General features: G+C 44.2%; 1 protein-coding gene across 2 annotated transcripts in view; it reads right to left on the reverse strand.

The window, feature by feature from the left end:
• Positions 1-487: 487 nt before the first annotated feature.
• AZIN1 (antizyme inhibitor 1) overlaps positions 488-14,579 on the reverse strand; it is a 43,436-nt gene continuing 29,344 nt past the window's right edge. For both annotated transcript variants that reach the window (XM_063924235.1, XM_063924236.1), the window contains exons 4-12: positions 9,786-9,959; positions 9,471-9,643; positions 7,604-7,738; positions 5,665-5,746; positions 2,763-2,837; positions 2,458-2,620; positions 1,978-2,090; positions 1,670-1,884; positions 488-1,116 (exon numbers count right to left, since the gene is read on the reverse strand). In XM_063924235.1, the coding sequence (XP_063780305.1) occupies positions 1,035-1,116; positions 1,670-1,884; positions 1,978-2,090; positions 2,458-2,620; positions 2,763-2,837; positions 5,665-5,746; positions 7,604-7,738; positions 9,471-9,643; positions 9,786-9,959 (1,212 nt within the window). In that variant the 3' untranslated portion in view covers positions 488-1,034. The remainder of the gene's footprint in view (positions 1,117-1,669; positions 1,885-1,977; positions 2,091-2,457; positions 2,621-2,762; positions 2,838-5,664; positions 5,747-7,603; positions 7,739-9,470; positions 9,644-9,785; positions 9,960-14,579) is intronic.

Below are 14,579 nucleotides of genomic sequence, written 5' to 3' on the forward strand. Positions count from 1 at the left end.
CACAGGTTCTCAAACTCGGTCCTCAGGACCCCACACAGTGCATGTTTTGCAGGTCTCCTCACAGAATCGCAAGTGAAATAATTAGCTCCACCTGTGGACCTTTTAAAATGTGTCAGTGAGTAATTAATACACCTGTGCACCTGCTGGGTTACCTGCAAAACATGCACTGTGTGGGGTCCTGAGGACCGAGTTTGAGAACCACTGCTCTAGGACGTTAGAGAAAATTTTTTTTTGCAGAAAGTCCATTTTCCTCGAACAGGAGAGAAGCTCTGTAACCGCGCTAGACTTCTGATTAGAACCAGGCTTTAAGCTGTTGATGCAACAAAGCACGACAACAGAATATGGAGACACTCTGGCTTTCAGTTACGCGTTTGTCAACAGTTTTGCGATATTGTATATTAAAGTTTGGACCCATTCATCAGTTTACGGTACACTATCATGTAAGATTTGTCTCCTTTTAAGATTAGCCATAAAAATAAAACCATGATTTCTACACAAAAGTTTATTGCGATCATATGTTAACGTCAGTTTAAAAAAAAAAAAAAAAAATTAAACAGAAAAATAAAAATACGATGCAATTTACATTTATTAAACTACTTGTTCAAAGCACAAATTTACACATTCTACACACACTAAAACATATCTAACTCACACGGGTCTTTAAAAGACATGTTATACTGGTGGAGACAAATGTACAAGACTAACAGGAATCCTTAGTATAAAAACCATGTACTTATGTAAACTTACAAGGAACCCAGGTCATGGCTTCCATCTCAACTAAGTCATCCATTTTGTTGCATATTGTATTTAAACTGTGCAGGGGATGGAGAAAGCTGGCACATTTAAAATGTAGGCAGGTCTAATTGTCGCCCCAGTGTATTACTTTTAGCTGCTTCTGCCTGGTCCCGTTTTCATGTTATTGAACTTCAAGTTTTGAAATGAGGTTATCCCGACATCAATATCTTCCAGTCTGGAATGTAGACCAGGCAAGCTGATAACTTGTACCTGTAGATTTCAACCAAGTAGTTACATGATTAAGCTTCAAACTGAAAACAAGGCACGCAGAGACTCCTCATCAAGGTTTCCGATGTAATCCCGACATCTTGAATTTCATACCTAGGATTAAACAACTGTCAGTGAACGGATGGACCCAAACGATTCAAATAAGAGATAGAGCGCTAATCTGAGAAGAGAACCTCATTGCTGGTAATTAGATGCGTTTCTTCCTCACTCGGTTGCCATAAACGATTTATGCTTTGACACTTGCTATCTTTACAGGCCAATTCCTGGCTCATTAAACCTTATTCTCAACATATTTTACTAAATCCCTATTTAGATGAGTTTTCAGTTCCTCCTAATCCAAAATGGACTCTCACTGACTAAGGGGGAGATGTACTAAGCAATTAAAAGAGTGAAGTGAGCTAGTGCCATGGCAACCAATCAGCATTGAAGTAAAATTTATAATTTGCATACTATAACATTATATAGAGCAGCTGATTGGTTGCCATGGGCAACTTCTCCACTGTAACTGCTTAGTACATCTCCCCCTTAATTACTAAACACACCGACAGTCTTATTCCTTGAAATGTGGCAGCAGGGCCAACCCATGACACTCCAAATATTGAGAAAATACAAGTCCCAGTATACCCAGATCTATGTTAAATCTTACCAGTCACTGAATGACATGAAGTTGTACAGGGACGGTCTTTCGAAATCTGCAAACACAGATTGCTCGGTCACAGCACCAGATCCCATGTTCTCAAACACAATCCAGTCTCCGACATTCAGCTCTGGCAGAAGACAGTGGTCCACAATTATGTCCAGCTCATCGTAAGATGGACCCAAAAGGCTGCTGGCAAATAGCGGCTCGTCTTCCTTGTACTTCTAAAACAAAAGCAGTAGAGTATGGGTGTCCGCGCTGCATTTCTGGGTCCATGTAAAAAAAAAAGCAATGGAGATGTGGGCACGGTGACCTACCTTGTGTACAGTTGGGGCGGTATCTAAGCTCTCGGACAATTTGCTCGCAAAAGAACCATAGACTCCATCGTTCAAGCAATAAATAAAATCTGGACTCTCACTGGGTTGCTTGCCTAAAACATAAAAATGAATAGTCAAGAAGCAGGAGGAGCAATCGCACAACAGGGACTAGAACTAGGTATGGCTAAGGGGACTCGGGGCTACAGTAGAGCACATGGTAAAGAACTACAATGGAGCCTGGTGTGTGGAACACCATAAACGCTGCTAAACTATTCCCTGCATCTAACCGTTGTTAGAGTCCCTTTATATGCAATGCACAGTGATAGAGCGCAGGAGCCAGGAGACCAGACTGACATATCCCACGTGCAACATGACATTTACTCCAGACGTCATATCGATCTCAACATTAAGTGCTCAATTACTTCTGTCTAGAATCTCAGAGGGGGTGGGGTTTGTGTCTATAGGAGAAATAAAAATTACCTCCAGGAAGATGCTGATCTTGCTCAACTACTTTCTTTGCAATGATGTTAACTGATAGGGTAAAGGCAGATGAAACATAATAGCTTCCAGGCTCTGCAATGATTTTTATTCCATATTCCTCGGGGAAGTATGCATCCAGCAGAGGGCTGACCGCATGATACAGCTACAAGACAAGAAGTTTCCAGGCATTTAGCTCTTGTACCAGACTACACCCCCCTTTCACCCCCAGTCACAACATGTAAGTTGCAGAGCATGCACCCTGACCACTTGCAGGATCAGTCTGCGGCTTCTATTGGGGATCTTACCTCTTCCAACTGAAATTCATTCCCGGAAAAACCTCCACCAATGTCCAGTATTTTTATCTTAAAGCCAAGTTCTTCCTAAGAAACAAAAAAAAGGAAAGCGTTATATAGTGTAATTTCCTCCACAGACGAGGCACCAATTACCTATGTTCCCACAGACAAGACAATGAACCAATCAGTAACCCGGTTGTGGCTCGGCGCTATTACAGTAATGCAGTTTTATACTGGCCTAATTTTGCGTACATTATACACTGAATTTGGGGGGCAGGGGGTGTAATGTGATCTGCAATTGTTGCTGGCCAAGATATTAGGTATTAGTGGTTTATATACAGTCTAAAGTTTGTATGAATTCTTTTATTCTGGATATTTGGAACATACAAATTTTTCTTAATTTAGAGAGTATGCCTAAATTATGCCAAATTAGATTTAAAAGTTATTCCAGCCTTAACTCATTCATTTAGCAATGCTTCACCAAGTGACTCATCGCCAGCAGGTCGCTATTACATCTTCCACTGTGCCCTGATGCCAGGGCTTCCGTGAGACAAGATTGGGGGTATGGTTACCCAATACCAGGGGTAGGCAATGCGTGACAGATCCAGCTGCAATGTTACTACAAATTCTAGCATGCCCTGCCGCAGTGTCAACATGATCTAACTGCACTTTGAGTCCTATTGGAGAAAGAGCACTGCTAAATTGTGGCAGGGCATTCTGGAAAATGTAGTTCCAAGCTGCAGGGCCACTGGTTGCACACCCTAACAGTCCAGGTTTTATGCTGCAGAGAAACCATCTTTTGCACAAAAACCAATGATTTTCCCTAAAACGTTGTCTGAGCAATAAACCTGTCAAAGTTTACATTTATTTTTACATGATGTTGGCACAATGATCCCAGCTCTAACAAATCCAAACTTAACCCCTTACTAAAAGATTTACAACTGAAACTGACAAAGTACATCAACCTTTTTAGATGTATGCACAGAAATCTTACGGGCTAGTTAGTGCTGATTATCCGCATACTCCATTATGGAGTTCAGCCCGCCCACTGGACTCCTGTTGGCTGGGGGGCGGGCTTAGCTATAAAATGCCTTATGCTGATGCCCAGGCGCCACAACGCAGACAGAAATCAGCGCTGGCGATCCCCACGGGTGATCGCCAGGAGATAACCTCGCCCTGACACTATCACCTCCCACCGCCGATTTAAAAACACACGCCCCAGGGTGTGTTCTTAAATTTGAAACCCGCCACTGAAGGAGTTAAAGCATGTGTCATTGCAGAATTACTATCCACTGTACTTCTGATGTGCACATTTACAGCAACACGAGAAATTTTTATCAGCAACTGCTCTAAGTGGAACCTCTGACTTCTCTTGTCTATTTGAAAGCTGATCAATCACTGGGTAGTTCTATCACATTATTACACTATGTGGCGCCACAAGGGTTCTGCAGCAATTAAAGTACATAAACAAATGAGCAAAACAAGAAAACAGCGACTAACAGTACTAGACAATTCAAGGCAAGATCATGGCATATGAACATATCTGCATCGGTGGTCATAACACGGAAATAAGCGTCAGGGTGGAGCTTACATTCTAGGGGAGGGACAGACAGACTGGGGTGACACAGATGGTGTAGACAGTGAACATGGAACAGAGGGTTAGGATGAGAGATGGCTGGGTGTTTGATGGAGTGAGCCGGTTTGAAGTTTTGTAGAGTTGAAGGGTCTGATAGGGAGAAGGAGAGAGTTCCAAAGATAGGGAACACCACAGGCAAAACCTTGGCGTAGGTAGGCGGGATCATGGCCCAAATACGCCGGGATTTGAATCCCAGGATTTGCGCTTCCAATCCCAGGATCCACAGGATTACACTGCGCATACGCAGTTCCCCGCCTCCCTCCCCCTGGCAGCGCTGAGCATTCTACTAAACGCTGCCTTGTGAAGCCTGGCAGACCCTCCTCCCTTCCCCTTCTCAAGTTGTGTAAGTAAGGGACTCACGGCTTGACGCTTGCTGCCTCTGGACCTTGAGGACCCCTCTACTAATTAGTGAGGTCATTAATTTAACTTGACCCCCTCCCCCGCATATATAAATTGAACGGCAGTTCACTCCCAGAATCCTAGGAATCCTGGGATTGAAAAAACAGCCCGGTATTGGCCTCCCTACTTGGGATGTGGTAATTGGAGGCTGTAATCAGTAAGCAGGAGAGGCAGCATTCACTCATGGAGCTAAGAGGGCAGTGGGGAGTGTAAAGGGAGATAAGGCCAAAGATGTAAATGGGAGACAGATGAGCGAGCTTTGTAAATGTGTGAGAAGCTTGAATTGGATTCTGAAGGAGAGCAAGTGTAGGGCTTGTAATAGAGGGAGGCAGACATAGTATGATTGGAAGGGAAGAGGATTTGGGCAGCAGCACTGAGTACAGATTGGAGTGGAGAGAGGCGGTAATCAGGGAGGACAGATAGAAGGAGAGTACAGTAATCTAATCTGGAGAGAGGCAGCACATGAACATTAAGTGCCAGTATGTAACTATTGCTTGTGGGAGTGTGAACAGTAATCAGACATGAGGGCCACAGTGCATTAAACCATTAGTGCTGGAAAGTGAATGCTGTTGATGGCATATATGTAGTAAAACCATTGAAAACCAAAGGCTTATATTAGTGAGTCGCTATCAAAGAATGTGTAAAGCGTCCCATATTCAGTGTTCGGCAATAATGGGGAGAAGTGCCATACCAAGGGATACTTAGGGTACAACATACACCAGAGGCCCAATAAGCCACCTTGCTGGTAGAAGTATGAGGCCACTGGCTATAGATATGTGGCCAGTGCCACCATTATAAAAACCTGTGGATTACGCATGATAGTCTGAAACGGACCTCGGAAACTATTGAAGTACGCCACCCCCCACCTGTGACACTTACTGCCATATCGTACACACAGCGGGCATCAGACAGAGCGTGTGTATATGCATGTGCATCTCTGGAAGAGCTTGACACATGGAACCTGTGAACAGAGAGTACATCTTCCATAGTTAATGACAACTGCATTAAGCTTCCATTGTTTGGCAGACTACAAGTTATGATGACAAGTTCAATCATTTATAAAACAGTGGTTTTACGCAAAACATCAAATAGTCATTATCAAAATGGACACAGACCAGTATGGCACATAATCCATGACCAGCAAATAAATGTTACCAAGCAAATTAATATACAAAATATAATATATATATATATATATATATATATACACACACACACACACACACATATATATACATACACACATATATAAATACATATATATATATATATATATATAAATACATATATACACACACATATATATATATATATATATATATATATATATATATATATATATTAAATGACACTTATACTTGGTGCTACAGGTTACAGGGCTAATTTATGCCACTCGAAAACAGGCGTTATCCTGTCAGGTATACAGATATTGCTTCCAGGTAGAGAACAGACCTTCATTAGCAGCATTGCCATGGAAACATTCTGTGTAGTATAGTTTCCATGGCAACAGTGGGGCAAATGTAGAGTTGGAGCAAAATTGCGTCTAAGGGCCTAATTCAGAGTTTAACGCAGCAGCACATTTGTTAGCAGTTTGTCAAAACCATGTGCACTGCAGGGGGGCAAATATAACATGTGCAGAGTGTTAGATTTGCCCGGTATTCTACGTGCCCGGTGTATGTATGGCAAGCACCATATTCTATGCACCCGGCAAATAGTATTACATGCACTCAGCTTATGCCCGGCAAGCACAGTATTCTATGCGCCCAGCCGAAGAGTACATTACTCTATGTTCCTGGCTTACGACTGGAGAGTACAATATTCTGTCATAGGATGCATTGGGCTTAACTGTTCTTTGGCTGCACCTATATGCACCCCCTTTAGAGCAAAGGCTACAAAACGCATCTCAGTCAGCATAGATAAGGAGTACTAGGATCTTACTGTGTAGCTGAAAAAAAGTGAAATTTACATTTCCATCCAACTCTTTATAGAACCCATGTGTAACTTTTGAAAAGGTAATTTTATAAAGAATTTCTATTTCAAGTATTAGGAGTTATTCCAGTAATCAGGCATAAATGTGGTTATCATATAAGTAAAACAGCCATTAAGTTGCTTTCTTGTTTAAGCATAAAAGGAACGGATCATTTTGTGTATTGAACATTAGTCGCGCTAAGCAAAGTCAATAACATTATTAACATACAATATCACCATCTAGTGGCCAGAACTGTACGCTACACACAATACTCCGAAACACTGCTGCATATTCCAGGTCTAGGCAAGATATGCATAGCATTTTCCCCCCCTTAATACCCCGCAACTTTAAAGTAGAAGTAATATCAACCTTTCATAATGGACCTGTCTGCAATTACAATATTACAGTGATCTTTGTACTCACCATGAAATCCTTTTCTCTTGTAGTACATGGGCGGCAGAACCATGCTACACAAGAAACTATACCTGCTAACATACACCTGCCAGGAAATCCCCCAGCAGCTACACATAGGACCTGCATGTATTCAACCTGGCTGCAAAAGTCAGTGCTTTTCTCACAATCCCCACGACTGGAAAGAAAAACAGGTTGCTTTATACACAGAGAACGCGTCTTCAAACCGCGCCAATCTTCTATAGTACAACTATAGAGTATGGGGGAGTTAGTGCGACAATCCCAGGGGGGTCACACTTCATTTATAGCTACCAAAGCAACCAACTTAAACATGCCAATGATCTGGTCAACTCGTAAGACATAATGGCTGGAAAACACTTTAACGCTTAAAAGTAGCAAACACCAAATATGAGATTTAGGAATTGGTGGGTAACTCACTTTAATCCAATAACTTCCACATTGCACTCCTTAGCAAAGTCCAGGAGGTGCCTGCAGTTCTTCAGCGTGCTGCCAAACACCATGTTCATCTCTCCAGCTCCTCTGATACCCTCCGTGGCAAAGTGCAGCATGAGCCTAAGAGAAGGGGAAGATGATTGGGGCACAGTTGGTTTACACCAGCACATGATGTTTTGCAGAAGTATGCTGATTAGGTTGCCACGGCTTGAGCGCCATCCTTGGAAGAGTCAAGAACTTAGTGAGAAACATTCCTGTATAGAGAGAAAACTAGCAATTAGGGCCTAAGACTGGAAGCTGCAAGTGGGACACATGGAATTACAGCAAGCCCTATTTATTACGTACTTAACGTGGGTGGATGCTGTAAAGGGAATAGCATTTATCAGTAGTCCCACTTCATTCTAAAACTTTTCCTTCCATACTTAAGCTCGCTTAAGAGTCTACAACAGTTTTTAGGTAAAGCATACAATTGATGCATCTCATTCAATTTTAGTATTTGTTTGCAGCTCTCAGTTTAACATAGCATCCCCTCCTAGATCCATTACCGATAAGTATAAGGGTTCAAATGCAGTGACAACATTTATATAACACCAAAGCACTGTATGTTCCAACAGGGCTGAACAGACAGGCATTTGCAACACGTCATAACACCCTCAAAAAGGCACGCAAGCACTACCCCAACTCAAGATCACCCTAAGGCCCTCTCAGCAACCCCCCCCCCCCCCCCCCCTTTACGTGGCAATTTGCTAGAGAGGGGAAAAAATAATTACTGCCACATTTTATAACTCCACTATGTCAGGTACATTATAATGAGTTCAGCCTTAATCTGTAGTACTCCTTTGTCTTAAAGTGCATACACGGTGAGATTCTCACTATGCCACAGGGACACACAAGCATATGATGACTGCTTGCAATACTGGCTTTGTCCAATTTTGGCTGAGTGTCAATTTTGACCATCTTTTACACGAGATACTCAAAATTAACTTGCCTGCACAGTCTATCTAGGCTTGCGATACTGACCGCACATCGGTATCGAAAGGTGACTTTCACCTTGCGATCTGCACTAACTTTCCTTTCGATTTTGACTATATAGTCAGTCGTAAGAAAAAAATCTCACCGTGTGTACACACCATTACAGCTCTAGCTAACTTCTAATAAATGCCTGAAGTGAAGTTGCAAGCAGATACAATTTAAAGGTTTGCATGGGGCCGATTCAATTGTTTTACCCCTCGGCTACCATTAGGGGGCACAAAACGAAGCAATTCAATTGATGCCTGGTAGCCGCGGGGTGGCATTTCTGCTCGCAGCCTCCTGAGATGCGAAAATAAATGTGCGCTAAGTTAGCACCTTGGGTGTCCAAATGGGAGTTTGGACGCCCAAAGCAGGACTTTAGATGGGTTTCACCATTTTATGCAGCTAAACCCTGTCTGTTTGGGTGCGACATGCATATGCGTCCAAACTGAATTGTGATAATTTGGCCGCCCAAACTACTGAATCGGCTCCTTAAGAGTCAGAGGAATGGGGAACAACAAGACATGTAGTCTGTCACTTGGCATGTAGTGTATTATTCACCAAAAATGTTTACAGCATAAGTGACAGATGCCGATAAGGCAAAAGCTGCGATTCACATGCATTTAACATATATGAGCCACAGCCGCATGTTGGATCACCATGAAATCTCAGGAAGCATATTATACACACACACATATATATATATATATATATATATATATATATATATATATACACACACACACATACATATACACACACATGCTAAGTCGATTTAAAAACAAACGTATTTCTAAAGCACCATCACACACTGACAAGCCATTAAGCAGTCCGTACTTACTTGGCATTAGGATGATTCCGAGCAATTTTCTTCAATTCGGTTTCATTGTCACAAGTCATAATGTTTACTCCCAGTTTGGCTGCATGTTTGATTTGAGCAACTTGCTTACAGGGATTGGTGTATATAACGTTTTCCATAGAGATGCCAAGGTCATACACCATTGTCATTTCATTCTGCAAATGACAACAGATTTATTCATCATACAATATGACAGCTTGTCATGTACGCTATACTACAGCCAGCAAACAAATGATTATATAACAAGTCATAACAAAAAGCATTGTTCTGCTGAGGAACTGGAGGAGTTGTACTCACTTTATTGGCACATATGAATCCAACACCAAGAGCAGATAATATCTCTAGTACAGCTGGAGAGGAGTTACACTTCACGGTGTAAAATGGCTTTATGTGTCCCATGGTATTTTGCCATTGAATGTGTTTCTTGACAATTTTCCCAAGGTCGGCCACAAAGAAAGCATGTTTTCCAGTCTGTTAGTGAAGATAAAGGTTATAAAAAAAAATAAGATTTTACTTACCGATAAATCTATTTCTCGGAGTCCGTAGTGGATGCTGGGGTTCCTGAAAGGACCATGGGGAATAGCGGCTCCGCAGGAGACAGGGCACAAAAAGTAAAGCTTTTCCAGATCAGGTGGTGTGCACTGGCTCCTCCCCCTATGACCCTCCTCCAGACTCCAGTTAGGTACTGTGCCCGGACGAGCGTACACAATAAGGGAGGATTTTGAATCCCGGGTAAGACTCATACCAGCCACACCAATCACACCGTACAACTTGTGATCTAAACCCAGTTAACAGTATGATAACAGCGGAGCCTCTGAAAGATGGCTTCCTTCAACAATAACCCGAATTAGTTAACAATAACTATGTACAATTATTGCAGATAATCCGCACTTGGGATGGGCGCCCAGCATCCACTACGGACTCCGAGAAATAGATTTATCGGTAAGTAAAATCTTATTTTCTCTATCGTCCTAGTGGATGCTGGGGTTCCTGAAAGGACCATGGGGATTATACCAAAGCTCCCAAACGGGCGGGAGAGTGCGGATGACTCTGCAGCACCGAATGAGAGAACTCCAGGTCCTCCTTAGCCAGAGTATCAAATTTGTAAAATTTTTACAAACGTGTTCTCCCCTGACCACGTAGCTGCTCGGCAAAGTTGTAATGCCGAGACCCCTCGGGCAGCCGCCCAAGATGAACCCACCTTCCTTGTGGAGTGGGCCTTCACAGATTTAGGCTGTGGCAGGCCTGCCACAGAATGTGCAAGTTGGATTGTGCTACAGATCCAACGAGCAATCGTCTGCTTAGACGCAGGAGCACCCATCTTGTTGGGTGCATACAATATAAACAACGAGTCAGATTTTCTGACTCCAGCTGTCCTTGCAATATATATTTTTAATGCTCTGACAACGTCCAGTAACTTGGAGTCCTCCAAGTCACTTGTAGCCGCAGGCACTACAATAGGCTGGTTCAGATGAAATGCTGACACCACCTTAGGGAGAAAATGCGGACGAGTCCGCAGTTCTGCCCTGTCCGAATGGAAAATCAGATATGGGCTTTTGTAAGATAAAGCTGCCAGTTCTGACACTCTCCTGGCCGAAGCCAGGGCTAGAAGCATGGTCACTTTCCATGTGAGATATTTCAAATCCACCTTCTTTAGTGGTTCAAACCAATGAGATTTTAGAAAGTCCAAAACCACATTGAGATCCCACGGTGCCACTGGAGGCACCACAGGAGGCTGTATATGTAGCACTCCCTTAACAAAGGTCTGGACTTCAGGGACTGAAGCCAATTCTTTTTGAAAGAAAATCGACAGGGCCGAAATTTGAACCTTAATAGATCCCAATTTGAGACCCATAGACAATCCTGATTGCAGGAAATGTAGGAATCGACCCAGTTGAAATTCCTCCGTCGGAGCACTCCGATCTTCGCACCACGCAACATATTTTCGCCAAATTCGGTGATAATGTTGCACGGTTACTTCCTTCCTTGCTTTAATCAAAGTAGGAATGACTTCTTCCGGCATGCCTTTTTCCTTTAGGATCCGGCGTTCAACCGCCATGCCGTCAAACGCAGCCGCGGTAAGTCTTGAAACAGACAGGGACCCTGCTGAAGCAAGTCCCTCCTTAGAGGTAGAGGCCACGGATCTTCCGTGATCATCTCTTGAAGTTCCGGGTACCAAGTCCTTCTTGGCCAATCCGGAACCACTAGTATCGTCCTTACGCCTCTTTGCCGTATAATTCTCAATACTTTTGGTATGAGAGGCAGAGGAGGAAACACATACACCGACTGGTACACCCAAGGCGTTACCAGCGCGTCCACAGCTATTGCCTGCGGATCTCTTGACCTGGCGCAATACCTGTCCAGTTTTTTGTTGAGGCGAGACGCCATCATGTCCACCATTGGTCTTTCCCAACGGGTTACCAGCAAGTGGAAGACTTCTGGATGAAGTCCCCACTCTCCCGGGTGAAGATCGTGTCTGCTGAGGAAGTCTGCTTCCCAGTTGTCCACTCCCGGGATGAACACTGCTGACAGTGCTAACACATGATTCTCTGCCCAGCGAAGAATCCTTGCAGCTTCTGCCATTGCACTCCTGCTTCTTGTGCCGCCCTGTCTGTTCACATGGGCGACTGCCGTGATGTTGTCCGACTGGATCAACACCGGTTTTCCCTGAAGCAGAGGTTCTGCCTGGCTTAGAGCATTGTATATTGCTCTTAGTTCCAGAATGTTTATGTGAAGAGACGTTTCCAGGCACGTCCATACTCCCTGGAAGTTTCTTCCTTGTGTGACTGCTCCCCAGCCTCTCAGGCTGGCGTCCGTGGTCACCAGGATCCAATCCTGTATGCCGAATCTGCGGCCCTCCAATAGATGAGCACTCTGCAACCACCACAGAAGAGACACCCTTGTCCTTGGAGACAGGGTTATCCGCAGGTGCATCTGAAGATGCGACCCTGACCATTTGTCCAACAGATCCCTTTGGAAAATTCTTGCGTGGAATCTGCCGAATGGAATTGCTTCGTAAGAAGCCACCATTTTTCCCAGGACTCTTGTGCATTGATGTACAGACACCTTTCCTGGTTTTAGGAGGTTCCTGACAAGCTCGGATAACTCCTTGGCTTTTTCCTCCGGGAGAAAAACCTTTTTCTGAACCGTGTCCAGAATCATCCCTAGGAACAGCAGACGAGTTGTCGGCATTAACTGGGATTTTGGAATATTCAGAATCCACCCGTGCTGTTTTAGCACTTCTTGCGACAGTGCTAATCCCATCTCTAGCTGTTCTCTGGACCTTGCCCTTATTAGGAGATCGTCCAAGTATGGGATAATTAATATGCCTTTTCTTCGAAGAAGAATCATCATCTCGGCCATTACCTTTGTAAAGACCCGAGGTGCCGTGGACAATCCGAACGGCAGCGTCTGAAACTGATAGTGACAGTTTTGTACAACGAACCTGAGGTACCCCTGGTGTGAGGGGTAAATTGGAACGTGGAGATACGCATCCTTGATGTCCAAGGATACCATAAAGTCCCCCTCTTCCAGGTTCGCTATCACTGCTCTGAGTGACTCCATCTTGAACTTGAACTTCTTTATGTACAGGTTCAAGGACTTCAGATTTAGAATAGGCCTTACCGAGCCATCCGGCTTCGGTACCACAAAAAGAGTGGAATAATACCCCTTCCCTTGTTGTAGAAGAGGTACCTTGACTATCACCTGCTGAGAGTACAGCTTGTGAATGGCTTCCAAAACCGTCTCCCTTTCGGAGGGGGACGTTGGTAAAGCAGACTTCAGGAAACGGCGAGGTGGATCTGTCTCTAATTCCAACCTGTACCCCTGAGATATTATCTGCAGGATCCAGGGATCTACCTGCGAGTGAGCCCACTGCGCGCTGTAATTTTTGAGACGACCACCCACCGTCCCCGAGTCCGCTTGAGAAGCCCCAGCGTCATGCTGAGGCTTTTGTAGAAGCCGGGGAAGGCTTCTGTTCCTGGGAAGGAGCTGCCTGTTGCTGTCTCTTCCCTCGACCTCTGCCTCTGTTGGGGAGTGACTTGAGGTAGAAAGGTGGATTTCCCGGCTGTAGCCGTGGCCACCAAATCTGATAGACCGACTCCAAATAACTCCTCCCCTTTATACGGCAAAACTTCCATATGTCGTTTTGAATCTGCATCGCCTGTCCACTGTCGCGTCCATAAAGCTCTTCTGGCCGAAATGGACATAGCACTTACCCGTGATGCCAGTGTGCAGATATCCCTCTGTGCATCACGCATATAAAGAAATGCATCCTTTATTTGTTCTAACGACAGTAAAATATTGTCCCTGTCCAGGGTATCAATATTTTCAATCAGGGACTCTGACCAAACTACCCCAGCACTGCACATCCAGGCAGTCGCTATAGCTGGTCGTAGTATAACACCTGCATGTGTGTATATACTTTTTGGGATATTTTCCATCCTCCTATCTGATGGATCTTTAAGTGCGGCCGTCTCAGGAGAGGGTAACGCCACTTGTTTAGATAAGCGTGTTAGCGCCTTGTCCACCCTAGGAGGTGTTTCCCAGCGCTCCCTAACCTCTGGCGGGAAAGGGTATAATGCCAATAATTTCTTTGAAATTATCAGCTTTTTATCAGGGGCAACCCACGCTTCATTACACACGTCATTTAATTCTTCTGATTCAGGAAAAACTATAGGTAGTTTTTTCACACCCCACATAATACCCTGTTTAGTGGTACCTGTAGTATCAGCTAAATGTAACGCCTCCTTCATTGCCAAAATCATATAACGTGTGGCCCTACTGGAAAATACGGTTGATTCGTCACCGTCACCACTGGAGTCAGTGCCTGCGTCTGGGTCTGTGTCGACCGACTGAGGCAAAGGGCGTTTCACAGCCCCTGACGGTGTTTGAGTCGCCTGGACAGGCACTAATTGATTGTCCGGCCGTCTCATGTCGTCAAACGACTGCTTTAGCGTGTTGACACTATCCCGTAGTTCCATAAATAAAGGCATCCATTCTGGTGTCGACTCCCTAGGGGGTGACATCCTCATATTTGGCAATTGCTCCGCCTCCACACCAATATCGTCCTCATACATGTCGACACACACG

This window comes from Pseudophryne corroboree, chromosome 5 (genome assembly GCF_028390025.1).
Source record: "Pseudophryne corroboree isolate aPseCor3 chromosome 5, aPseCor3.hap2, whole genome shotgun sequence".
In the NCBI taxonomy this organism is placed as follows: Eukaryota; Metazoa; Chordata; class Amphibia; order Anura; family Myobatrachidae; genus Pseudophryne; species Pseudophryne corroboree.